Below are 20,334 nucleotides of genomic sequence, written 5' to 3'. Positions count from 1 at the left end.
AATCAGAATGGGAGCTAGGCTTGAGAGCTTGCTAAGCTGTCAGGGCTCCTCAATACCATCTCTTCTCTATTTCATCTCCTCATTTAAATGAACATTTCCAAATCTGGTCTCCTTCCTGCAGTATTGTAGCCCTTCATTTTACATAACAGGACACTAAGGCACAGAAAAATAGTGATTTACCAAAGATCCCACATCTACAGAGCAAGAAGCAGAGTTAAGATTTGATCCCAACCCAGGGCTTCTCCTTCAAATGCCACCTTCCCTACTTCTCCCCAGGAGTGCCAGTTTACTGAAACTAGAAAGTGAAACCTTGAATAAACCTCTTTAGGGCCCCCTGGGGAAGCTGTTAGGCCATACCCCTCTGCTTTCAGCTGTCTATTTATTATGCTTTTCTTTCTCTTCTCTCCTTATCCCCTCCCCCCAGGACTGTGGCCACATGTGCTCTTTCTTACTCTGGGCAGGATCATGGATGGGATGGGATGGGATAGGATGTTTATTAGGCGAGAGGGGGAGGAGAGCAGCTGTGGAGCCTGGGGAAATGACTGGCCTGCCGTAATCATGTTTGGCAGGTCAAGGGTGAGACTTAGCCTGAAGGGATTTGTCCAATGCCCGGGGTGAGCAGAGCACTTCTAATCCTGTCCAGATGTTTCCGTTCTCCTCAGTGCATAAGTTACATTCAACATAAAAATCATGTGTTCTGGGCTCCAAGTGGTTGGTGCTTGGTCACTGACTGGGAATTTGGGATTTCTTATAGAGCCCCGGACTCTCTGGACTATCACTGTCTGTTTCAAATAGACCAAATCTCCCAGGCCTGGTTTTGATAGGAAGACTTCCTTCAAGTCAGTTGTTATCACAATCATTTTCAAGGAGAATCGTAAACTTCATGGAACCCAGCTGAGCCCATATACTTTTTGCTGCTGGCTTTCAGGTTTGGCTTCTGCTCATCTCCATATAACCAAGTTGTTGAAGGTGAAGAAAGGCTCAGTCTGGTTACTTTTATAAGGCCCACTGCAGCCATGTATTAGGGGAAAGGAAATGTGTTATGGAAGTCCATGCCTCCCACCCCAGGGTAGCTCTTAGAGCAAGCATCATGAGATAGCAGTTGCATCAGTGGGGACATATTAGAATTTCATTCAACAAATGTGGGATCACAGAGATGAGGAGTCATTAATAGGATCTGTCAAGAGAGAAGTGGATTCTGGATTTGTCTGACCTTAAGGTTGTATTTTCTCTGATATCTCCAGTGCCTGACCAATGAGACTGAAATTCATTCTAGATAAAATAGAACTAGGATTAGATTAGTCACAGTGGAAAAGAACATTGATATGTGGTTTTTTGGGGGGACCTCATCTGAGTTTCTTAGTTTCCTCTATACTTAATCCCAGGTTTTAATCTGTAATGCTAATCCTCCCAAAAGAGGGCAAAATCATCTTTTCTTCTCCCCAAAGGCTATATTTGTTCTTTGTCACATGAAGGAATTTCTTTGCTCCTTGATAAGTGAAATATAGTTATACTAAAGAGTAACTCAGGTTTTCCATCTCTAAAATTTGGGCATCTAGGTGGGTGGTAGATAGAATGCCAGGGCTGTAGTCAGGAAAATCTGAGTTCATATCCTGCCTCACACACTATAGTATCCAGCTTGACACTGGGCAAGTTACTTAAATTCTGTTTGCCTCAATTTCCTTTTAACTTTTGGACATTTAACTTTTGGAATCCAAGTTCTGATGAGGTAACACAACAATATGATTATCCTTTGGTATCCTTTGGCCATAAGTTCAGCGTGGGGCATTCATGAATGTTGGGTACCTGAAAGGGGTAAGAAATAGCATTTATAGACTTCTGATTGAAAATATAGTCTTTTGGGCTCTCTGAGCTAAGGTTTTGACATTAGTTGACCAAAGCATAGATATCTAAATTAAGTCTATCTTGAACATAATGTTCCAGTCCTTATCCTGCCATTTGACAGATTCTTTGGTCAATTTGACATGTCTTGTTGGCAGATAGATTTTCCAAAGTTGAAAATTCCAGGTGCTTCTCAGAAGAATTGATTTCTTTTCATTTCTTTTTATTATTAAAGCTTTTTTATTTTTAAAACATCTGCATGGATAATTTTTCAACACTGATCCTTGTGTTCTAGATTTTCCCCTCCTTTCTCCTACCTCCTTCTCTAAATGGAAAGTAATCCAATATGTTATGCATGTTAAAATATATGTTATATATGTAAAATATTCATACAATTATCTTGCTGCACAAGAAAGATTAGATCAAAAAGGAAAAAAAAATGGATAAGAAAACAAAATGGAAACGAACAACAAAAAGAGCTGGGAATGTTATGTTATGATCCACACTCAATTCCCACAGTCCTTTCTCTAGGTGTAGATGGCTCTCTTCATCATAAGATCATTGAAACTGGCCTCAATCATTTTATTATTGGGAAGAATTACTTTCATCAGAATTAATCATCATATAATATTGATGTTGCCATGTATAATGATCTCCTGGTTCTGCTCATTTCACTTAGCATCAGTTCACATAAGTCTCCCCAGATCTCTCTAAAATCATCCTGCTGATTGTTTCTTATAGAACAATAATAATACCATAACTTAATTCAGTCAAAGAATTGATTTCCTGACCCTGGGAATGGAGGGACTCTTAAAGAGTTTACCTAAAACTTTGGTCCTGAAACCTTCAGATAATTTTCATATTCAACAAAAAATTCTCTTCTATGTTTGCACTAAATAATGATCACTGAAATTTTTATAGTGCTTTAAAATGGACAAAAGGCTTTGGTGCCTTTCTCAGTGATTGGACCCAGAGATTTTAAGCAGCTTGTCTCTCATCAGGCAAAGAATGAATGTCAACAATGAGATTGTAATTTAAGTCTGGGCCCCCAGACTCAAAGGCTAACCACTCTGCTACTCTTTCTCAAATAAGTATTGCAGAGAGAAAAAATTAGTGGGCAAAACAAGTGCAAACTGACTCAATTACCAAAATGTTTTTCCTGGGCCTTCTGAAAAGACTGGAGATAGCTAATGAGAGGTAGTGTTCACATATTAATATCTAGTCTCACTACTTGGCATAGTGTGTGCATAGATGATTAATAAATGTTTGACTTGACTCTAATTAATAATGGCCAACGTTTATGTATCATTTTACAAATGTTATTTCTGGTATAGTGATAAACATTTAATCACAGACTCTCCAAAAACACACAAGACATACTTTTTATAAAGTTCAGTGACCTTACATAATTTTCCCATTACTTGCTTAAGTCTAGAGAACAAGCAAACAAGGAGTTGAGACCCATTTTGCAACTTGTGTTGATTTCCAAAGTGTAAATGCTCACAATGGAAATTTAACCTTCAGCTTGTTGGTGATAAGCTTGTAGCCCCAATTATCTCACTGGGTCCTCACCATAGGCATCATTATAATCCTCATTTGTTATGAAATAAATGGTATGGAAATAAATGAAGAGGTTCAAGGATAGCCCAGTGGGCTATATTTGAAAGCTGTCTTCCTGATCCCAAAGCACCATCTAGCTTCCTGTAAATTTTGTCTCACTAAAACTTCCACTCAGTTGCTACAGATTCTAGTCTCTTGGCTGAGTGGGGGGGGGGAATGAATCCCCTTTCCACATGACAACATGAAGATACTTAAGGACTGTTGCCATACCTCCTCCTCAACCTTGCCTTCTCCCCACCTCAAAATCAGCCTTTCCCCAGGCTAACCCCCATGGTGCCTATCTACATTAAGGATGGTGCTTCAGATGCATTAGCCTTGTTGTGGGCTTATATTTGTACCTCCACAGTTGAGCCTGGTGCATAGTGTAGGCACTTCATCCATGCTTGTCATCTGCCCTCAGCCTCCTTTTACAAATACAGGCATTGAGCCCCAGAGAAGTTAAGTGGCAGTGTTAAAATTCAGGTTCTCTGACTCCAAATCAATACATTTTTCCAGTTTGAAGATTAAGTTTCTGGCTTCTGAGAAGCTGGTAGAAATAGGGTTATGTAGGCGATACTTGGAAATCCCTCCTTGGTGCCCAGAGGGGGAGGGGAAAAGCCTCCAGCCATTCCCCAATCTCCACCATTTTTGTATTTAGTGTGATTGATTTAGTCTGAGTTGAAACCATCCTACTTCCTTTTTAAAAGCACAATTCTGCTGAAGACTAGTACATAAAGGCTCTAGGCTCTCAATCCCCTTTCCTTATGTTGAAATCTGGGAATCTTCTTCCTTGGGGAGGACCAGATAACTCCCCCCTTTCTTTCTCCCTCCCTCCCTTCCTCCTTCCCTCCCTCCCTCCTTCCCTCTTCCTTTCTTCCTTTCTTCCTTCCTTCCTTCCTTCCTTCTTTCTTTTCTTCTTTCCTTTCTTTCTTCCTTCCTTCTCTTTCTTCTTTTCTTCCTTCTTTCCTCTCTTCTTTTCTTCCTTCCTTTTTCTCTTCTTTTCTTTCTTCCTCCTTCTTTCTCACCCTCCCTCCCTCATTACCTTCCTTCCTTTTAGAATTCAGCCTGCTTCTAGATATTCTTCTATTTTTTTTTGTTGTTGTTGTTGTTGCTTAGCATGATATAGGACTTCTTTTTGAATTATTTTAAATTGAAAGACCATACAGAAACAAATAAAATATGTCAGTTAAATTTTGAAAAATCGAAATAATAGTGGAGCAGATGAAGATTGGGAGAAGTTTAATCATTCTTGGTCTCAAACTCTAATTTTAGATGACAAAGCAATCTTAGAGGTCACCTAGGCAAACTACCATATTTTACAATTTAGTAAGCAGAGACAGAGATTTGAACTAAAGGCTTTAAATTCCAAATTCAATATTCTTTCCTTGACCTCTTCAACATTATTTTAAACAGAAATATTGGAAATTACCTTGTAAATATGAATGGGCAAATTTTCTACTTCTATGACTAGCAAATACAAATGAAGAAATGAGCACTCAGAGAGACAGAATCACAGAATTAAAGAGTTGGAAGAGACCATGATACCATCTACCTAGTCCAATATGTGAAAGGAATTCTGATTACAGTGTACGCATCTATTCTTTACTCTCAGACCTCCAGTTTGAGTGACCTCTGCCACTTCTTTATCCAGGTGACCCTGGAAAAATCACATACCTCCTCAGGGCCCCATTTTCTTCACCTTTTAATAAGGGCATTAGAGATTCCATAGCCTCATATATTCTAGTGCTACCTTTGACATTCTAAGATAGACCATTCAACTTTTGGCTGGTGAAATTCCACAAAACAGCACAATAACAAGCATGTATTTATTGTCTCTTATGATCTAATGTGAGAATATGTGTTCTTTTAGCTTTATTAATATGTACCATGATGCATATTTGGACATGACCAATTAGAAATTTATTTTGTTTGCTCATTTGTTTAAAACAAAGTTTCAGTTTTCTTTTTGTTTCCTATAGGGGAGCTGGTAAAAAGGCAGGGGGGAGAATACTTCGTAAAGGGGAAAATAATTTAAAAGGTATATATTCCTCTTTATGGGGGGTAGCTATGTAGCCAAGTAGCTTGTGGGATCATAAATGATTCATCCAGACAAATGGAATCCATATTTTCCTACCTTTATTGCCATGAGTCTGAATTGTTCCATTAGATTATGAGCTCTCTGAAGGCAAGGATTATCTTTTCCTTTGTTTGGTATCTCTGGGACTTAGTATACTTGTAGATCCTTAATGGAGTCTTTTTGTTGACTGATATTTCCCCCATGTCAGATTTTCCTGAGTCCATTGGCTGTCTCTCTTCTGCCTTTTTGCCTTCTAATTTCTATCATTCTTGTTTGCCTCTCCTCAATTTTCCCCCTGTACTGGATTTTAAGTGACTTGAAATAAGGGTGGATGCTAGTGAGAGATTTCCTAAATTAATATTTTTAAAATCAAATTTCTTGTCTTCTTTTGAACCAAATAAAATGAGAAACAGTGAGACATTAGAAGACAATAAGAAAGAATACTAGCGTTACTTGTAAAGAAAGTCTGAAGATATGAATACTGTACTCCAATGGATTTCCACCATCATTCATTAGTATCTTTAGTTCCTTCTGCTAAACAGATATACACAAAAAACAAATCCCAAAATACCCTGGGATGTCTGAGGAGTATTTGTTTTCCTAGTCTAGTTATATTACATGCACCTCTGGGTTTTTGGTCATCTTCCACAGAGACTTGGCTATTTTTCTTTTCATTTTTGCTATGAGATCAGAAGCACAACAGGGACTTCCTTTTCTTTTCTTAAGATACCATGAAAGTTTTGATCATTTGGTGAGAAATTGAGTAAAGGGAGTGTCTACACATCCTTTGGTATAGGTTATGAAATGAAAACGCATGTGGAAAATTGCATTGATCTCATAGGGTTCATTGCTGACTGTTTCTGCCCAAACCCTCATCAGATCCCCTTTGATATGAAATGGCATCTAAGAGCTATTTTAAAGGAATTACCAAGTTTAAGATAGATTTCACAGTCAATTCATAAGTGTTTAGTAAATGCTTGCTCTGTGCAGAGCATTTATTAAACTTCAGCTTTTTGTCAGTAAAAAAGGAAGCATTTTCACCTGAAGCAGAGTAGTGTTTGACCAAGAGCCTGGAAGTCACCAATAGCATGGCAGTCATCTGCTGATAACAGAGAGTGTGCACCCTTTCTAAGAAGCAGTTCAGGCCAGGTGTGTGTCTGAAGGCAGCTTTGGCAATATGTGGTGGTAACATTACAAAGGATCATGGGGGCCTAAATCAGAGAACCCTTGAGTAAGACTAACCCAATGAATTCTCCTTTATTTTCTAGGCTCAGAACTCAGACCTTAATTTGATTTCCATTTCCACATAGAAAAACTATGTTTAAATAAACAAGTTCACCAAGACATTTTCCCTTTCAATGTGTTTAAAAGATGGTGATGATGATGATGATGATGATGATGATGATTGTTTTCTATCTGTGTCTTTTTTTTTTTAGCTGCCCCTCCCCGTTTGAAAGAAATGGAGAACAAGAATTCAACTGCTGGCTCAAGGCTGGTGCTTCGGTGTGAGACCAGCTCAGAGTACTCCTCTCTCAAGTTCAAGTGGTTTAAGAATGGAAGCGAATTAAGTCGTAAAAACAAACCACAAAATGTCAAGATACAAAAAAAGCCTGGGTGAGTATGCTGCGTGCATCATAAAAAGATGTGCTCAGAGGAAGGGGGCACTAAGTCACTGTAAAAATGGCTTTAGTCATAGCATAGTGGATGGAACTAAAGATAGAAATTTCTGAGTTCAAGCCCTTCTTAGATACTCAAGAGCTCTGGGACCATTGGTCAGCAACTTAGCCACTGGGATCTCAATTTTCTCATCAGTAAAGCAAGGTAGCCATCCTCGATGGTCCCTTCATTTCTTGATCTTTGAGCCTGTGTTACATACATACATACATATGCACATGAATAATCTTTGCATAAAGTAATGTATCATTAAAAAGAATAGAAGGCAGGTTTCTTTCCTTGTCTTATCGCTGAAATTTATCCTTATTCACAATAAATGCTATGTACATAGTAAAGTACTTCCACATGGAGTTCTGGGTCTGGAGTCAGGAAGACCTGAATTCTAAAGCAGTTACAAACACTTAGTATGTGACCCTTGACAAGTCTGCCTCGATTTCATCATCTGTAAAATGGAGCTTATTGTATTATATTGATTGTTGTGAAGATAAAATTAGGTCATTTTGTAAACCTTAAAGCACTAGATGTTATTAATATTATTATGGAAGAATTTCTTCTGTTGGTCCCCACAATTCAACTTTTTTTTAAATGAATAAAAAAGAGATCTTTAGTGGCATCTGGGAGGATTCTTTTTGAGCTATCCTGTGGTTGGCAGCATTGGCAATGAAAATGTGCTCAATTACAATGTGGGGGAAACTGTTTTCTGGGAGAAAAATGCATGCATGCTGAGCTCCCCACTGACTGCATAGGGCATCATCTGTACTTTGGGGCTAACTGGGGAGGATACTGCCAGATACAGTGAACCTGAATTTGAATTCTACCTCTGATGCTCAACCGGACAAGTCACTTAACCTTTTACTCTTAGTTTGCTCCTCTATAAATTGGAAAGTGGAATTCTAATGATATCATGTTTGTCAAAGACTCTACAAATATTAATGTGCTATAGACATGTGAGATATTATGCTATAATAATAATAGTAATAATAGTTGACTATTTAGCTCTTAAGGGATTCAAACTAGTTAGCTATAGTTCCAGACCCCAGAAATGTATGCCATACCATTCAATATATTGTGTTAAGGACAAAAGTTATCCACAAAATGCCAAGGGAACAGGAGGTGAGAATCTTCTTGGTGGGGCCACAAGTTCAAGGAAAGTTCTGTAGAGGAGATGGTGTGAAGGAAATAAATGATCAGGGAAATCATGTTCTTTCTCAGAACCCAAAGTAGAGGGTTTTAGAAGGGAAGCAGTTTGAGATAAGGTAGGAGCAGTAGATTGGAGCCCAAGTATGATAGATTTATGAATATGATAGATTTAGAATAACAGCCTAAGGACTTTAGACATAAACTATTCAATGCTGCGAAGTGATGGCAGTTTTTTTTTTTTTTTTTTTTTTTGAGCAGAGAATAAATGGCTGGAAAGTGTAATGGTGAAGAGAATTATTGAACTTCTGTTGTAAGAATTGAGATGAGACTTGCTAGAGTTAAGACATGACAGTATGACTGAAGGAAGGGGGACCAAGGTTTAAGAGATTATTTAAGTAAAAGTGAAAGAAATAGGGGGAATATGGGAGGAAGGAATAGGCAGGTAGTTCTATTGATCCTGGTAATTAGCATTATAAATATAGCCAGAGGTTGATCTCCTGAGTACTTAGAATTTATTTGTAGAGTAGCTTTGTGAACCTATGATCTGTGTGGGGGTAGAAGAGGAGAGAGAGAGAGAGAGAGAGAGAGAGAGAGAGAGAGAGAGAGACAGACAAAGGGGGAGGGAATGAAGGAAGAAAGGAAAGGAGGAAGAGGAAAGAGACAGGAAGATTGCTCAGAAATTGGCTTGATTGGGTAGAAGATTGGTGAGAAAATATAAGCAATTACGTGTTATTTGTGAGTACATTTACTTTTGGATTCTTGGCAGTTTATAGATGAATGCTAATATGTATTCCCGGAGAGTTGGGTTTATCTTTAGGAAAATTTCTGATTTCTATTTCTGGAGAAAGTAGATTCTAGGAAATAGTCTGAGTGGAGGCTGATGTTTTTAACCAGAACCATGAAAGCTTATGTGAAACTAGGTTCCATTGAAAAAATCCCAGCCTGGTCCAAGCATTTGAATAGCAATAAGGAGTGAGGTCTAATAGATGTCATATCTGAATGGCATCATTCTGTGCTTTCACCAGTGTCTGCTCAGGAAAAGAAAGGACATGAGTGAGCAGAAAGAGACTCATAGTTTCAAGAATGACTTAAGAGGAATATATGAGAATGTTCTAATAGCAGATATTGCTTTGTAATCCAGAAAAATGCCACTGAAGAAAAAAAGGAATATCAAAAAGATGGTGGTGTAGAGATCCATAGCATCATATGCTATAAGAAGGTTAAGCAAGAAAAAATCTTTTTAACGGGTCTTTGGATTTAGTGAGACAAACATTATTAGGAATTCTGTAGAATCATTTTCTGTGACATGAGAGCAATAGAAACAGATAATAAAGGGATGAAGGATACCAAGGAAATGGAGGCAGCAATTATCGTTGTATTCTACCAGTGTGACACTGACTACCGGTGTGACTTTGGGCAAGTCACTTCCCCTTAGTTTCTTCATCTATTAAATGACAGTCTGACTAGATTATTTTCAAAGTCATTTCTAGTCTAAAAATCTCTCCCCCTACTTCTGATCACATTTAGTTTTAATCTTTTTCATTTTGTGAGAAGTAAAAAAATAACTTTAGATCTTTTCCTTCTCAAATATTAGTGGCAAGTAGTCTTTGAGGAAGGGTGAAGGAGAGATAGATAGACAGATGATGGATTGATAGAGACAAAGGGAGAGGCAGGGATGAACTGGACCTCCAGCAAGGGACTGATGTCAACTGGACTGAATTGGCCTCCAATCTGTTAACACTGGATAAAGTGAAATACTTTCTTTTCATGGTGATTTTAAGAAGTGGAGAAGATAGAGAAAAAAGAATAAATGGATAAGGAAACACTGAAGTTATGTCAGGGGGGACATTCAATTTATTGGTCTTGAGGTTTTAAGGGGTACAAGAGTGAGATCTTAAATAAATGTAGGAAATAGTCTTGGCAAATAGTCTTCCTCTATGATAGGAGAGGAGGATGACATGGGTGAAGATACAGAGAAGCAATCTACCCTGGGTTTCTGTGCTTACAAACTATGAGCTAAGGCTATTGTGAGATAGGAGTAGTCTCAAAGGGTTGAACTTGAAGAGATTTGAAAATGTGTGGTCAAAAAGGGGACAAGCTGACTATTATCATATCCTCCATTCATCTATCCATCCACCCTGTCCATCAAACATTTATTGAATGTCTACTGTTTATAGCAATATTATATTAATTAGCCAAGGTAGAACCTGAGATAAATGGAACATTAAGAATTCTCTCAGAAGCCTTCTAGCATACTGGGTAGACTTTCTTTCTAACCAGGAATTATGAAAGGTCATATATGGAAATAACCAAAAAATGAGAAAGGTTTCTGCAAGGCAGGAATGGGCAATAGAGTGACAAAAAATTTTTTAAACATCTTTCAACAAGGGGTAAAGGAAGGAAACAGACACTTATTTTTAAGAACTTACTATATGCCAGGCACTATGCTAGAGCACTTTAAAAATATTATCTCATTGGATTCTCACAACACAACTTTGTGAGGTAGGTACTATTATGCTTCCTATTTTATGGTGAAGGAAACAAAAATAGACAAGTGGTTAAGTGATGGAGGACAGATTTGCACTCGGGTCTTCCAGGCCACTGTACCACTACCTACTTTGAGCACTGTATACTTTCATAGGAAAAAATTGCAGAGAGAGAGAGAGAGAATGGGTTTCATCTAAAGAATCTTTAGAGGGAAAATATCTACAAGAGAATTTTAGAACCAACAGCCATTTAATGAGCTAAAAATTGAGGCTTTGAAGCCTGGGTGGCCTGTTTCAAAGACAGATAAGCAGAAAACGACTTTCAATAAATGACTAGATCTCTGCCTTTTCTCCTTCAGGCTTCACTACTTCTCAAAAGCTCTTGAGATTCAGAGTTACTGGAACCAATTTAAAGGATTAAGACTTTAGTCCTTATTTTCCAATCTTCTGGACTTTTAAACCTCAGAGGCTGGTTAAGTTTCAGAGCCTCTTTAGAAACTATTCAATATATTGCAAAGAAAATGCAAATCATACTGCTCACCTTTTTTTTTTTTAATGCTGAAAATTTATTTCATTCCTTGAAAATGTCTTATATTATTCTCTAATCCTAGACATAGGATTTTTAAGGAGAGAGAAATATTTCTTTTGATGGTCACATGTCTGGAATAAGTTTACTCTAAATAAATATTCCTAGTATTTTTTTTTTTTTTGGGTGGCGCTTAAAGTTGGAAGAATCCCAACTCATTACCTATGTGACTTTGGACAAGTCAGTTTTCCATAGTTTCATCTATGAGTTACTGAGATCTAACTAGATCATTTTCTTTTTCATTCTTCTTTTTTTGGAAAGGGGAATAATGTTTTTTATTTTTCCAAATACATGCAAAGTTTTCAACATTCACCTTTGTAGAACTTCTCATTTCAATTTTTTTTCTCCCCACCCCTTCCCTAGATAGCAATCTACTATATGTTAAACATGTGCAATTCTTTTAAAACTTATTTATATTTCCATCATGTTGCACAAGAAAAAATCAATTCAAAAGGGGAAAAAACATAAGAGAGAAAAGAAAAAAAACAAAGCAAAAGTAAGCAAGCATCAAGACCATCCAAAAAAAGGGTAAAAATTTTATTTGATCCACATTCAGTCTCCATAGTTCTCTCTGGATGTGGTTGGCTTTTTCCAATTCAAGTCTATTGGAATTGCCTTGAAACACCTCATTGTTGAAAAAAGCCATCACTAGATAATTTTCAAAGTCACTTCTAGCCATAAAAATCTCTCCTTCTATTTCTGATTATATTTAGTAAAATTCTTTTTCATTTTGTGACAAGTAAAAAGAAACTTTAGATTTTTTTCCTTCTCAAATGTTAGTGGCAAGTAGTCTTTGAGAAAGAAATTATAGGTAGAAGAAAGATAGATAGATAGATAAATGCAAAGGGAGAGGCAGAAAATTAGAAACAGAGATAGAGATGGAGACAGAAACAGACAACACAGAGAGAAACACAGAGAAGAAGGGATGAAAGGGAAAAAAAAGAGTAAGGCACAGGGAGGCATCTCTTCTGTATCCCAGATAATATGATGCAGACTAATGAATGAGGTCTCTGTGCAATCCATCATACTTACATGCAGTTTGGTCCCCATCCCACAGGAAATCAGAACTACGCATCAATAAAGCTACGATCGCTGACTCCGGGGAGTATATGTGCAAAGTGATCAGTAAACTAGGCAATGACAGTGCATACGCCAACATCACCATCGTGGAGTCAAATGGTAAGAGACAGAGGCGGCTTTCTCTTTCTCCTCTGTATGTAGTAGAGGTACACAGATGAGTTTTTCAAATCTAATGGCTGGTGAGGCATTACCATATGTGTGCTCCTGTTCCTCGAGAACCATGAAACAACAGAAAGCCAAAAGCTTTGTGTTTGTTTTGTGCACATGCATGTACATGCACATGTGTGCATGTGGGCTTAACATTTATCATAAGGTTGAACTGAATAGCCCCCATTTTTTGAGATGTGCCATAAGTGAGACATGTAAACATGGATTGGACAACTTTAATGAAGGAAATGTAAAGCATTCTTATTAATAATTTTATTTTAAAAAATTTACAAGCATTTCTTCTTTCCCTTCCACTGCCCTATTCCCAATTTTAAAAAAAGAAGAAAAACAAAAGCCTTGCACCAAAGATACAGAGCCACGCAAAATAACTTCCCATGGACATTGCTATATCCAAAAATGGATATATCATTTTGCATCCTGAGTCCATCTCTTTGTGAAGAGATGGGTGACTGATTCAGCTCTGCTCCCCAAACTCAACTTAAGTATTCATTTCTACATGATGTGTTTTCTAAATTGACCCACAAACACACCTGCAGGTACGGCTCTTTTTATTCAAACTATTTATGTATAAACTCATTTATACATCTGTTAGAGGATGATGGGTTCCTTGAGGGCAGGAGTTAAAAGCAGTTTTATTTGTGTTTTTGTATCCTCAGCATTTTGTACAAGGGCTGACTCATAATGGGTGATATGATAAATACTTTTGGATTGGTTGATTAATTGACTGAATGACTGTGAAGGGAAGCCAGGTTACTTAAGTTTCATGTTTGATACCGCAGAAGCAAATGTGCCTTAAGTCCCATTGGTGTCTCCTTTTGATGATGGAATAAAGATGGAACTAGGGATAATTGAAGTTGGAAGAAAAAATTGTAAAGAAGTACAATTAGTGCAATCTGTGGAAAAACTTAAAAATAATCTATTTTGAAAAATGAAATGAACTGCCTTAGGCTAGACTCTGTGTCATTAGAGGCATCCAAGGAGGGGCTCTCCTGGTCACAAGGTATAGATTGGGGAATTTCTTGTTTGTGAACCTTTTCCAAACTTTTGTTTTGAATTGTGGCCCAATTCTCTTATGCTGTTGTTGTTTCTAGCTATAAAGTTTCTAGGGATAAAAATGAGTGGGAAATGTAAAGGACATGGAATCAATAAAATTGGGTAGCTGATCAGGTATGCATGATGTGGGAAGGACTATCTGTAAATGCAATACTGATAATCAAAATTGACTAACGTGCATGAATGGATCTTTTCCACAGTGAATATCATTTACATTGACAATAAAAGAAAATCGGGTTAGCCTGGCTTCATCTGTCTCACTGAAGCCATGCTGGCTCTTTGAAAATGTTTCTAAATTTTTACCATCTACCCATTTAATGTTTCATCCTAGATCTAATCATGCTGATCTTCATTCTTTTTCCCATTTCCACATTTGGGAGGACCATCATCTTTGGATGAAAAAAGTTGGCCTTGTTCCAACATTCTCAGTAGCTCATTACATCCTCCCCTCCCCCCTTCCTTAGTCATATAGCTTATTGAAGGCTTTGATCTGTGTATACTGTGCTCTTATTACAAATGATCTAGAGATCTGAGGAGAATACAAGTTATATGTCATAGATGAGAGAGTGCTAGACCTCAGTTCAAATGCTGCCTCAGATGCTTACAAGTTGTGTGATCCTGGGTAAAATGACTTACCCATTTTACTGATTTAAGCCTCAATTTCCTCTCCTGTCAAGGAGGACGATACCAGCGCCTGTCTCATAAGGTTGCTGTGACAAGCAAATATGGTGACATTCACAAAATATTTTGCAAAGCTAAAATGCTAGGTGAGTAACTTATCCCCATTTTCAGGCTATTGGTAACTTCATAGGATTATGTATCTAGAGCTGGTTGGGACCCTAGCATATTGAGTTGCCTCAATTTAGAGATGAGCAGTAAGAGCCAGGCAGAATATGAGTTCTGCCTATGGTCACTCAGGTCAAAACTGGACATCTGCCAGATGTAGCCCAGTGAGAGCAGAATGATGATAACCTCCTTATTCCTGGAAACTTTAATTTTTTTAGGGCATCTTAAGATTATATGGCATTTAAAAAATTTGTCTTATCATATTGCTGACTTTTATATAAAAGTCCTAGTCTATTAAACCCCCCCAGATTTATTTTTGAGACAAGCTACTATCTAAAAATGTCACTCCCTCTTATACTTGTAAAGTTGAATTTTTGGACCTACATAATACTTTGCATTTATCGCTATCGAATTTCATTCTCTTAGATTCAGTCCAATACTGTAGCATGTTGATGTTTTTCAGTTCTGATTCTCATCCTCTGTTAGCTATCCTTCTCATATGTTGTATCACCTGCAAACTTGCTGAGCATATTCTCCATTTCATTATCCAGATTGTTGATAAACAATTTTAAAAAGCACAGAGCCAATCACAGACTCCTTTCCTGGAGCCCTCCTGCCAAATTGATATTGAACTATTAATGACTTCTCTTTGAGACTTGCTACTTAAATAGTCCAGAGTTTCTTTAATTGCATTATTATCTATTGTACATTGTTTTATATTCTTCATAAAAATGGAACATGATATTCCTCAAAACCTTTCTCAAATTCTAGGTAAACTAGATCTAAAAACATCCACAAGGTGAGTAAACCTTAGCCTAGCATGACCTATTCTCATTGAATCTATTGCTGGCTCTTAAAAGGTACATTTCTAAGTATTTACAAAACTACCCATTTAATAATCAATTCCAAAACTTTCCCAGGAATCCAAGTCAGTGGACTATAGTTTCTAGACTCTTCCTGTTCTCTCCTCTTCCTCTTTTAAAAGAAAAGGGTATGATGGGGGAAGGATGTTATGAGAGGAGGGAAATTGTTGTTTTCCTTCTGCCTTTTTCTGGTACTTCTTTTTCAACTGATAGTGGCTCAACATTGACATTTTCCAATTCTTTCAGGACACAAGGATGTAGTTCCTCTGGGGCAGATAAATTGAATTTATTACAGGTAGCTGAGGAGTCTTTTATTATCTCCTTACTATTATAGGATAGCCCCTCCCAGGTAGCCATTTTTGTTCAGTTATTCTTATACAAAGGTTATTTGCCCTCGTACAGGGAATTGAATCAACATGAGATTTGGGCAAGTCTATCTTATCTGCTTTTGGTTATACACCCACACAGAAATCATGCTTTCTTTGATTCTTCTTTCTCCCTCAATATATATTTAAAAATAGCAACAACTAAATATTTGGTTATCCTTAGCTTCCTTTGTCAGCCTCTGTTCATTCTGAGATTTAGTAAGCTTGACATTGTTTTTATTTTTTAAATTCCAAATTACAATTCTAAAAAATGCAAAAAATTTTATAGGACTGTGCTTATGTTCATCCTTCATTAAGTGGCCTTGCTTACATTTCTTTAAAAATATAAATTGGCTAAAGAATTCATTTTCTTTAGAAAACTCTAAAGTTTCCCCTCCTAATTAGAATTGTTTCCCTTTGTGTCTTCAGAATCTTAATCTTGAAAGTTCTGTTCCTTCCCCTCTTGACTTCTCCTTGAAAATGTCCGTTACATTTTCCATATCCTTTGTTTGGAGACAGCGTTGAGGTTCCATCTCTTCAAAATCTCTGATACATGTCAGACTAGACCTGTTCTTTATTGCAGCTTCAGGAGGAAATGCTTCTTTCTGCTCAGGGTTCTCATTTCTACCACAGTAGCCAGTTTTTGCTTATTAATGAGATCCAGTTTCATCATAGAATTTCCCTTCATTGATTCCTCCACTTTTAGAATTATCATGAATACAAGTCAAGAAGCTATTAATTAGTCTTCCTTTTCTAACCTTCTTGGGTTTACAATCTAGGTATGATCCTTGGCTCTTCATTCTTGCTCATGTCTTCTTCCCTGCACACGTGCAATCAACTGCCAAGTCTTGTCAATTCATCTATGACATCTTGCCATCCCTTTCCTGGTTTCCACTCACATGGCCTCAGTTCCATCTCATGCTCTCATTACCTCTTACCTAGACTACTGCAGTTACCTCTCAATTGATTTCTCTTCACTCCAGTCTGTCCTTCACACAGCTGCCAAGTTAAGGGACCTAAAGAATAGACCTGAGTATTCCCTGCTCAGAATGCCCCAGGAACTTTTTTCTTACTACTTGGATAAAATCCAAATTCCTCTCCAACTTGCCTTTCCAGACTCATTTTGTATCAGTCCCTTTCTTGAACTCTCAGGTATAGATACACCACCCTAATTGCTTCTCATGTTTATTTTTCTTCTACCCTCTCCATGCCTTTGCACAGATAGTCTGCCAACTGTGGAATGTACTTCTTCCTAACTTGTGCATATTAGATTTCCAAACTTTTCCAGTGCTCAACTCAAGGACCACCTCCTACATGAGCCCTATCCTGATTCTCTCCCCCTTGTCCAACCATTAGACTTCCCTTCTTTGTATTGAGTATATGTACACATATATTTATTTTGTGATTGCTTATATATTACATCTCATTTTTCCTGAAAAAGCATAAGCTCCTAGAGGGCAGAGTTCCCCCCCCCAAAAAAAAAATCTATCTTTTTATCCTTAGAACTTATGACACTTGACAGTTAGTAGACATTTAATAATTGCTAGTGAATGATTCATTTATTCTATCATGCCTGGAAGTTCAATTTACATAAAATAGGATTAATCTCTGTATCAGGGCTATGAATTTAGTTCATTTTGATAAGACACAGCTTCTCAATGATGACTGAATTGAGAATGTAATTATAACTGCTGTGGTTTGGGTGTATTGGTCATAGGTCTGCCATTAATCATGTAAAACAAATGGTCATATATGCTATAGGAGGCATACCCAGAAAGTCAAAACCAGACTTTAATAAGAAGAGTTGATGTCCTTTCACATCCTTATCCCCAGTATATATCCCCAGGCTTATTTGTTGATAGGTTTTCTAAAACCCCTCAGTTGCAGTGAGCCTTTGTTCTGAAATTAAAGATGGATTTCAGAGGTTCAGATGGCCAAGAGCTATATAATACTGTGTTTCTGTACCCCTTTGAAAATTCTTGTCCTAAATGGTTTCAGAGAAAACTGGGATGACTCGATAGAGTGAAATAAGCAGAACCTGGAGAATAATGCATAGAATAAGTCTATATAAAAATGTTAAAGATGCTGAAGTATGCATTGTCCAACCACATCTCAAGAGAACCAGAGATGAAATTTGCTCTCCACTTTCTGCAGAAAGGTGATAGTCATAAGGTGTGGAATAAGATGGATATTTTTGGATGTGGCCAAAGTGGGAATTATAACTGTTTCCACTGGGAGTTGGGAAAAAGTGAGATGGAAGGGACAGATGATAAATGATAGGGCTACCAAAAATAATTAAAAAGCAAGAAAATGGGATCATCAAAGTGCATAAAAATACATAGAGGAGAAGCATAGGAAACAAAGACAAGCAGGTAGGCTTTGAAAATAACATGTGGAATTGATTACATGCTTAAAAGGAAAGGCAAGTTGTATGTACAGAGCGTTGGGACTTTATGTTCAATCACCTTTCTGGTCTATTTTCTAGAAATGCACATTTGAGTTTGGTGCCTCTTAATTTTTAAGAAAGAGGGCTCTTAATTTAAAAAAAAAGATGACATTCCTAAGTTGTTGACCCCAGAATGATGGCATGCTTTGCTTTCAGAAACTACAGAGAACCCAAGCCACTCATGCACATTTGAAGGATAATTTTGGAGACTTGAGTGTATACACATTATGTAAAACTTTTCAATTTAGCACACAACACTCATAATAGAATCTTCAGAAACAAGCTGCTTGTCTATGATCATTAGACATGAATGCCCTTTGCATAAAGAGTTTATACCCAAAGTGGGACATTTTTCTAGAATCCAGGCCAATTTGTATAATAATGCTACAAACACAGGTCCCTTTTCTTTCCTTCCTTGGTGTTCTTAGCATGTCACTTGGCTGCAGGCAGATGCTGATGGTGGTTCTTATTAATTCAGCTTAATGAAAGGGCCACCCAGTACATATGAACACATTTCATTTTTCAAATTCCTCTGGGAACAGTGTGTTGCTGACAGAAAAAAAAAAATCAAGAAGCCTGGGTTCACAAATACATTTTGCTTCTTCTTGTAAGTGGAATTTAGATTTAGTGATTTACAATTTTGCTTTTGGCAGGATAGATGTATTTTCTAAAGGAAGGACAATTGCTGTATATTCAAACAGACTTTCTGCAGTAGGATCTTTATTAGCAAAATGAGAGTTTCTCATTAGGAAATTGCAAGTCATGACTGGTGATGATCATTTCTGAGTTTGCATTTTCTCAAGAAATGTTATGGACAGAATTTGCCTTCAGGCCTTGTTTTTGAACCACAAGCTTGAAATGTAATTATCCTGTCTGCAGGGTAGAAATCTCATTTTTATTACAGAGATAATCAGAATTGGGTATCTATTTGTGCTTAGGGGAATTAAGAGGTATTTTGTTTTTTGCTGAGATTCTTTGAGGAATTAAGAAATACATCCTTCTGGTGAAATTCTGCCTGTGAGCCATAAAATACTATAGTACCAAAAGAATCAAAGGTGAAGATTTCTTAAAGGACAATGAAGAATGCATGGAGGGTAGTGTATGCAAATAGCAACACATTATAAAATAGGATATACTGAAAAAAATCATGTGTAGGATGCATCAAAGAAGTATTTTCAAGAGAATGAGGGTGGGGAGAAAGAATAGTTGCATAACAAGAAGGAGGGCTAAGAGATATCAACCTATGTATTCCACTGGGATCTTCATGATCTAATTGTTTTGATTTCATTGGTGAAGGGATATATATTAATATGTTTTTGCTGTTCCAGGCACAATTTTTGGTCATCTAACTGTAGTTGCTTCCAGTTAATCCAGTTTTATTTATCTTTCTGACTTTGGTAGGCAGTTTCCTGGGCCTTTAGATAAATCTAAGAAAGATGTAGATTTGGTTCTGAGATCCAGAGAAACTCTTTCCAGGGTATCTGAATGTATACTCCTGCCAGTATCATGGTGGAGGCAAGAAGTCAAGATCAGGTTTTTTGCACTGGTGTGGCTTCTGAGAGTTCTTAACTCTATATTGCACATATGGACTCATGAAAAATGATGAGATCCACAAGTGTGTTGAGTAGACCTTTGGTGAATTTATGAGAATAGCTTGGATGAAAATTGCACAGGATGGATGGACTTGATAAGTTGTGATTTGCACTATTGGAAGAAATATATATATATGTGTGTGTGTGTGTGTGTGTGTGTGTGTGTGAAATCAGATGTGTTATTTGGTCTCTTTTTTTGGGAGGGGAGAGTCAGTTTAAAGAAATTATTTGTTCCTAATCTGTAATTATCTCCTTTTTTTAAAACTATTTGCTCTGAAAGATACAGGGTAAATTAATTTCTTAGAATGATGATGACAATAGATTTGAAAAACATTTTTTAAATCTGTGTTTGTGTTGAGAATACCTAGGTGATGCAATGAATAGAGTGCTGGACCTGGAGTCAGGAAGACTTGAATTCAAGTCCAGTCTTAGAGATACATAGCTGAACAGTACTTGCTCAAATCACAACCTCTGTCTGCCACAGTTTCCTCAGCTGTAAGAAGGGATAATAACAGCATCTACTTCCCAACGCTGTTGTGAGAATCAAATGAGTTAACACTCATAAAGTACTTAAACA

The 20,334-nt window shown here is 37.2% G+C and overlaps 1 protein-coding gene across 2 annotated transcripts in view; it reads left to right on the top strand.

Moving 5' to 3' along the window:
- Positions 1-20,334, top strand: part of NRG1 (neuregulin 1) — a 213,078-nt gene that overhangs the window by 19,212 nt on the left and 173,532 nt on the right. For both annotated transcript variants that reach the window (XM_051965508.1, XM_051965509.1), the window contains exons 2-3: positions 6,955-7,132; positions 12,462-12,583. In XM_051965508.1, the coding sequence (XP_051821468.1) occupies positions 6,955-7,132; positions 12,462-12,583 (300 nt within the window). The remainder of the gene's footprint in view (positions 1-6,954; positions 7,133-12,461; positions 12,584-20,334) is intronic.

This window comes from Antechinus flavipes, chromosome 6 (assembly GCF_016432865.1).
Source record: "Antechinus flavipes isolate AdamAnt ecotype Samford, QLD, Australia chromosome 6, AdamAnt_v2, whole genome shotgun sequence".
NCBI classification, from domain to species: domain Eukaryota; kingdom Metazoa; phylum Chordata; class Mammalia; order Dasyuromorphia; family Dasyuridae; genus Antechinus; species Antechinus flavipes.
Note: the sequence above shows the minus strand (reverse complement) of the source record. Positions and strands in the feature narration are given on the sequence as shown.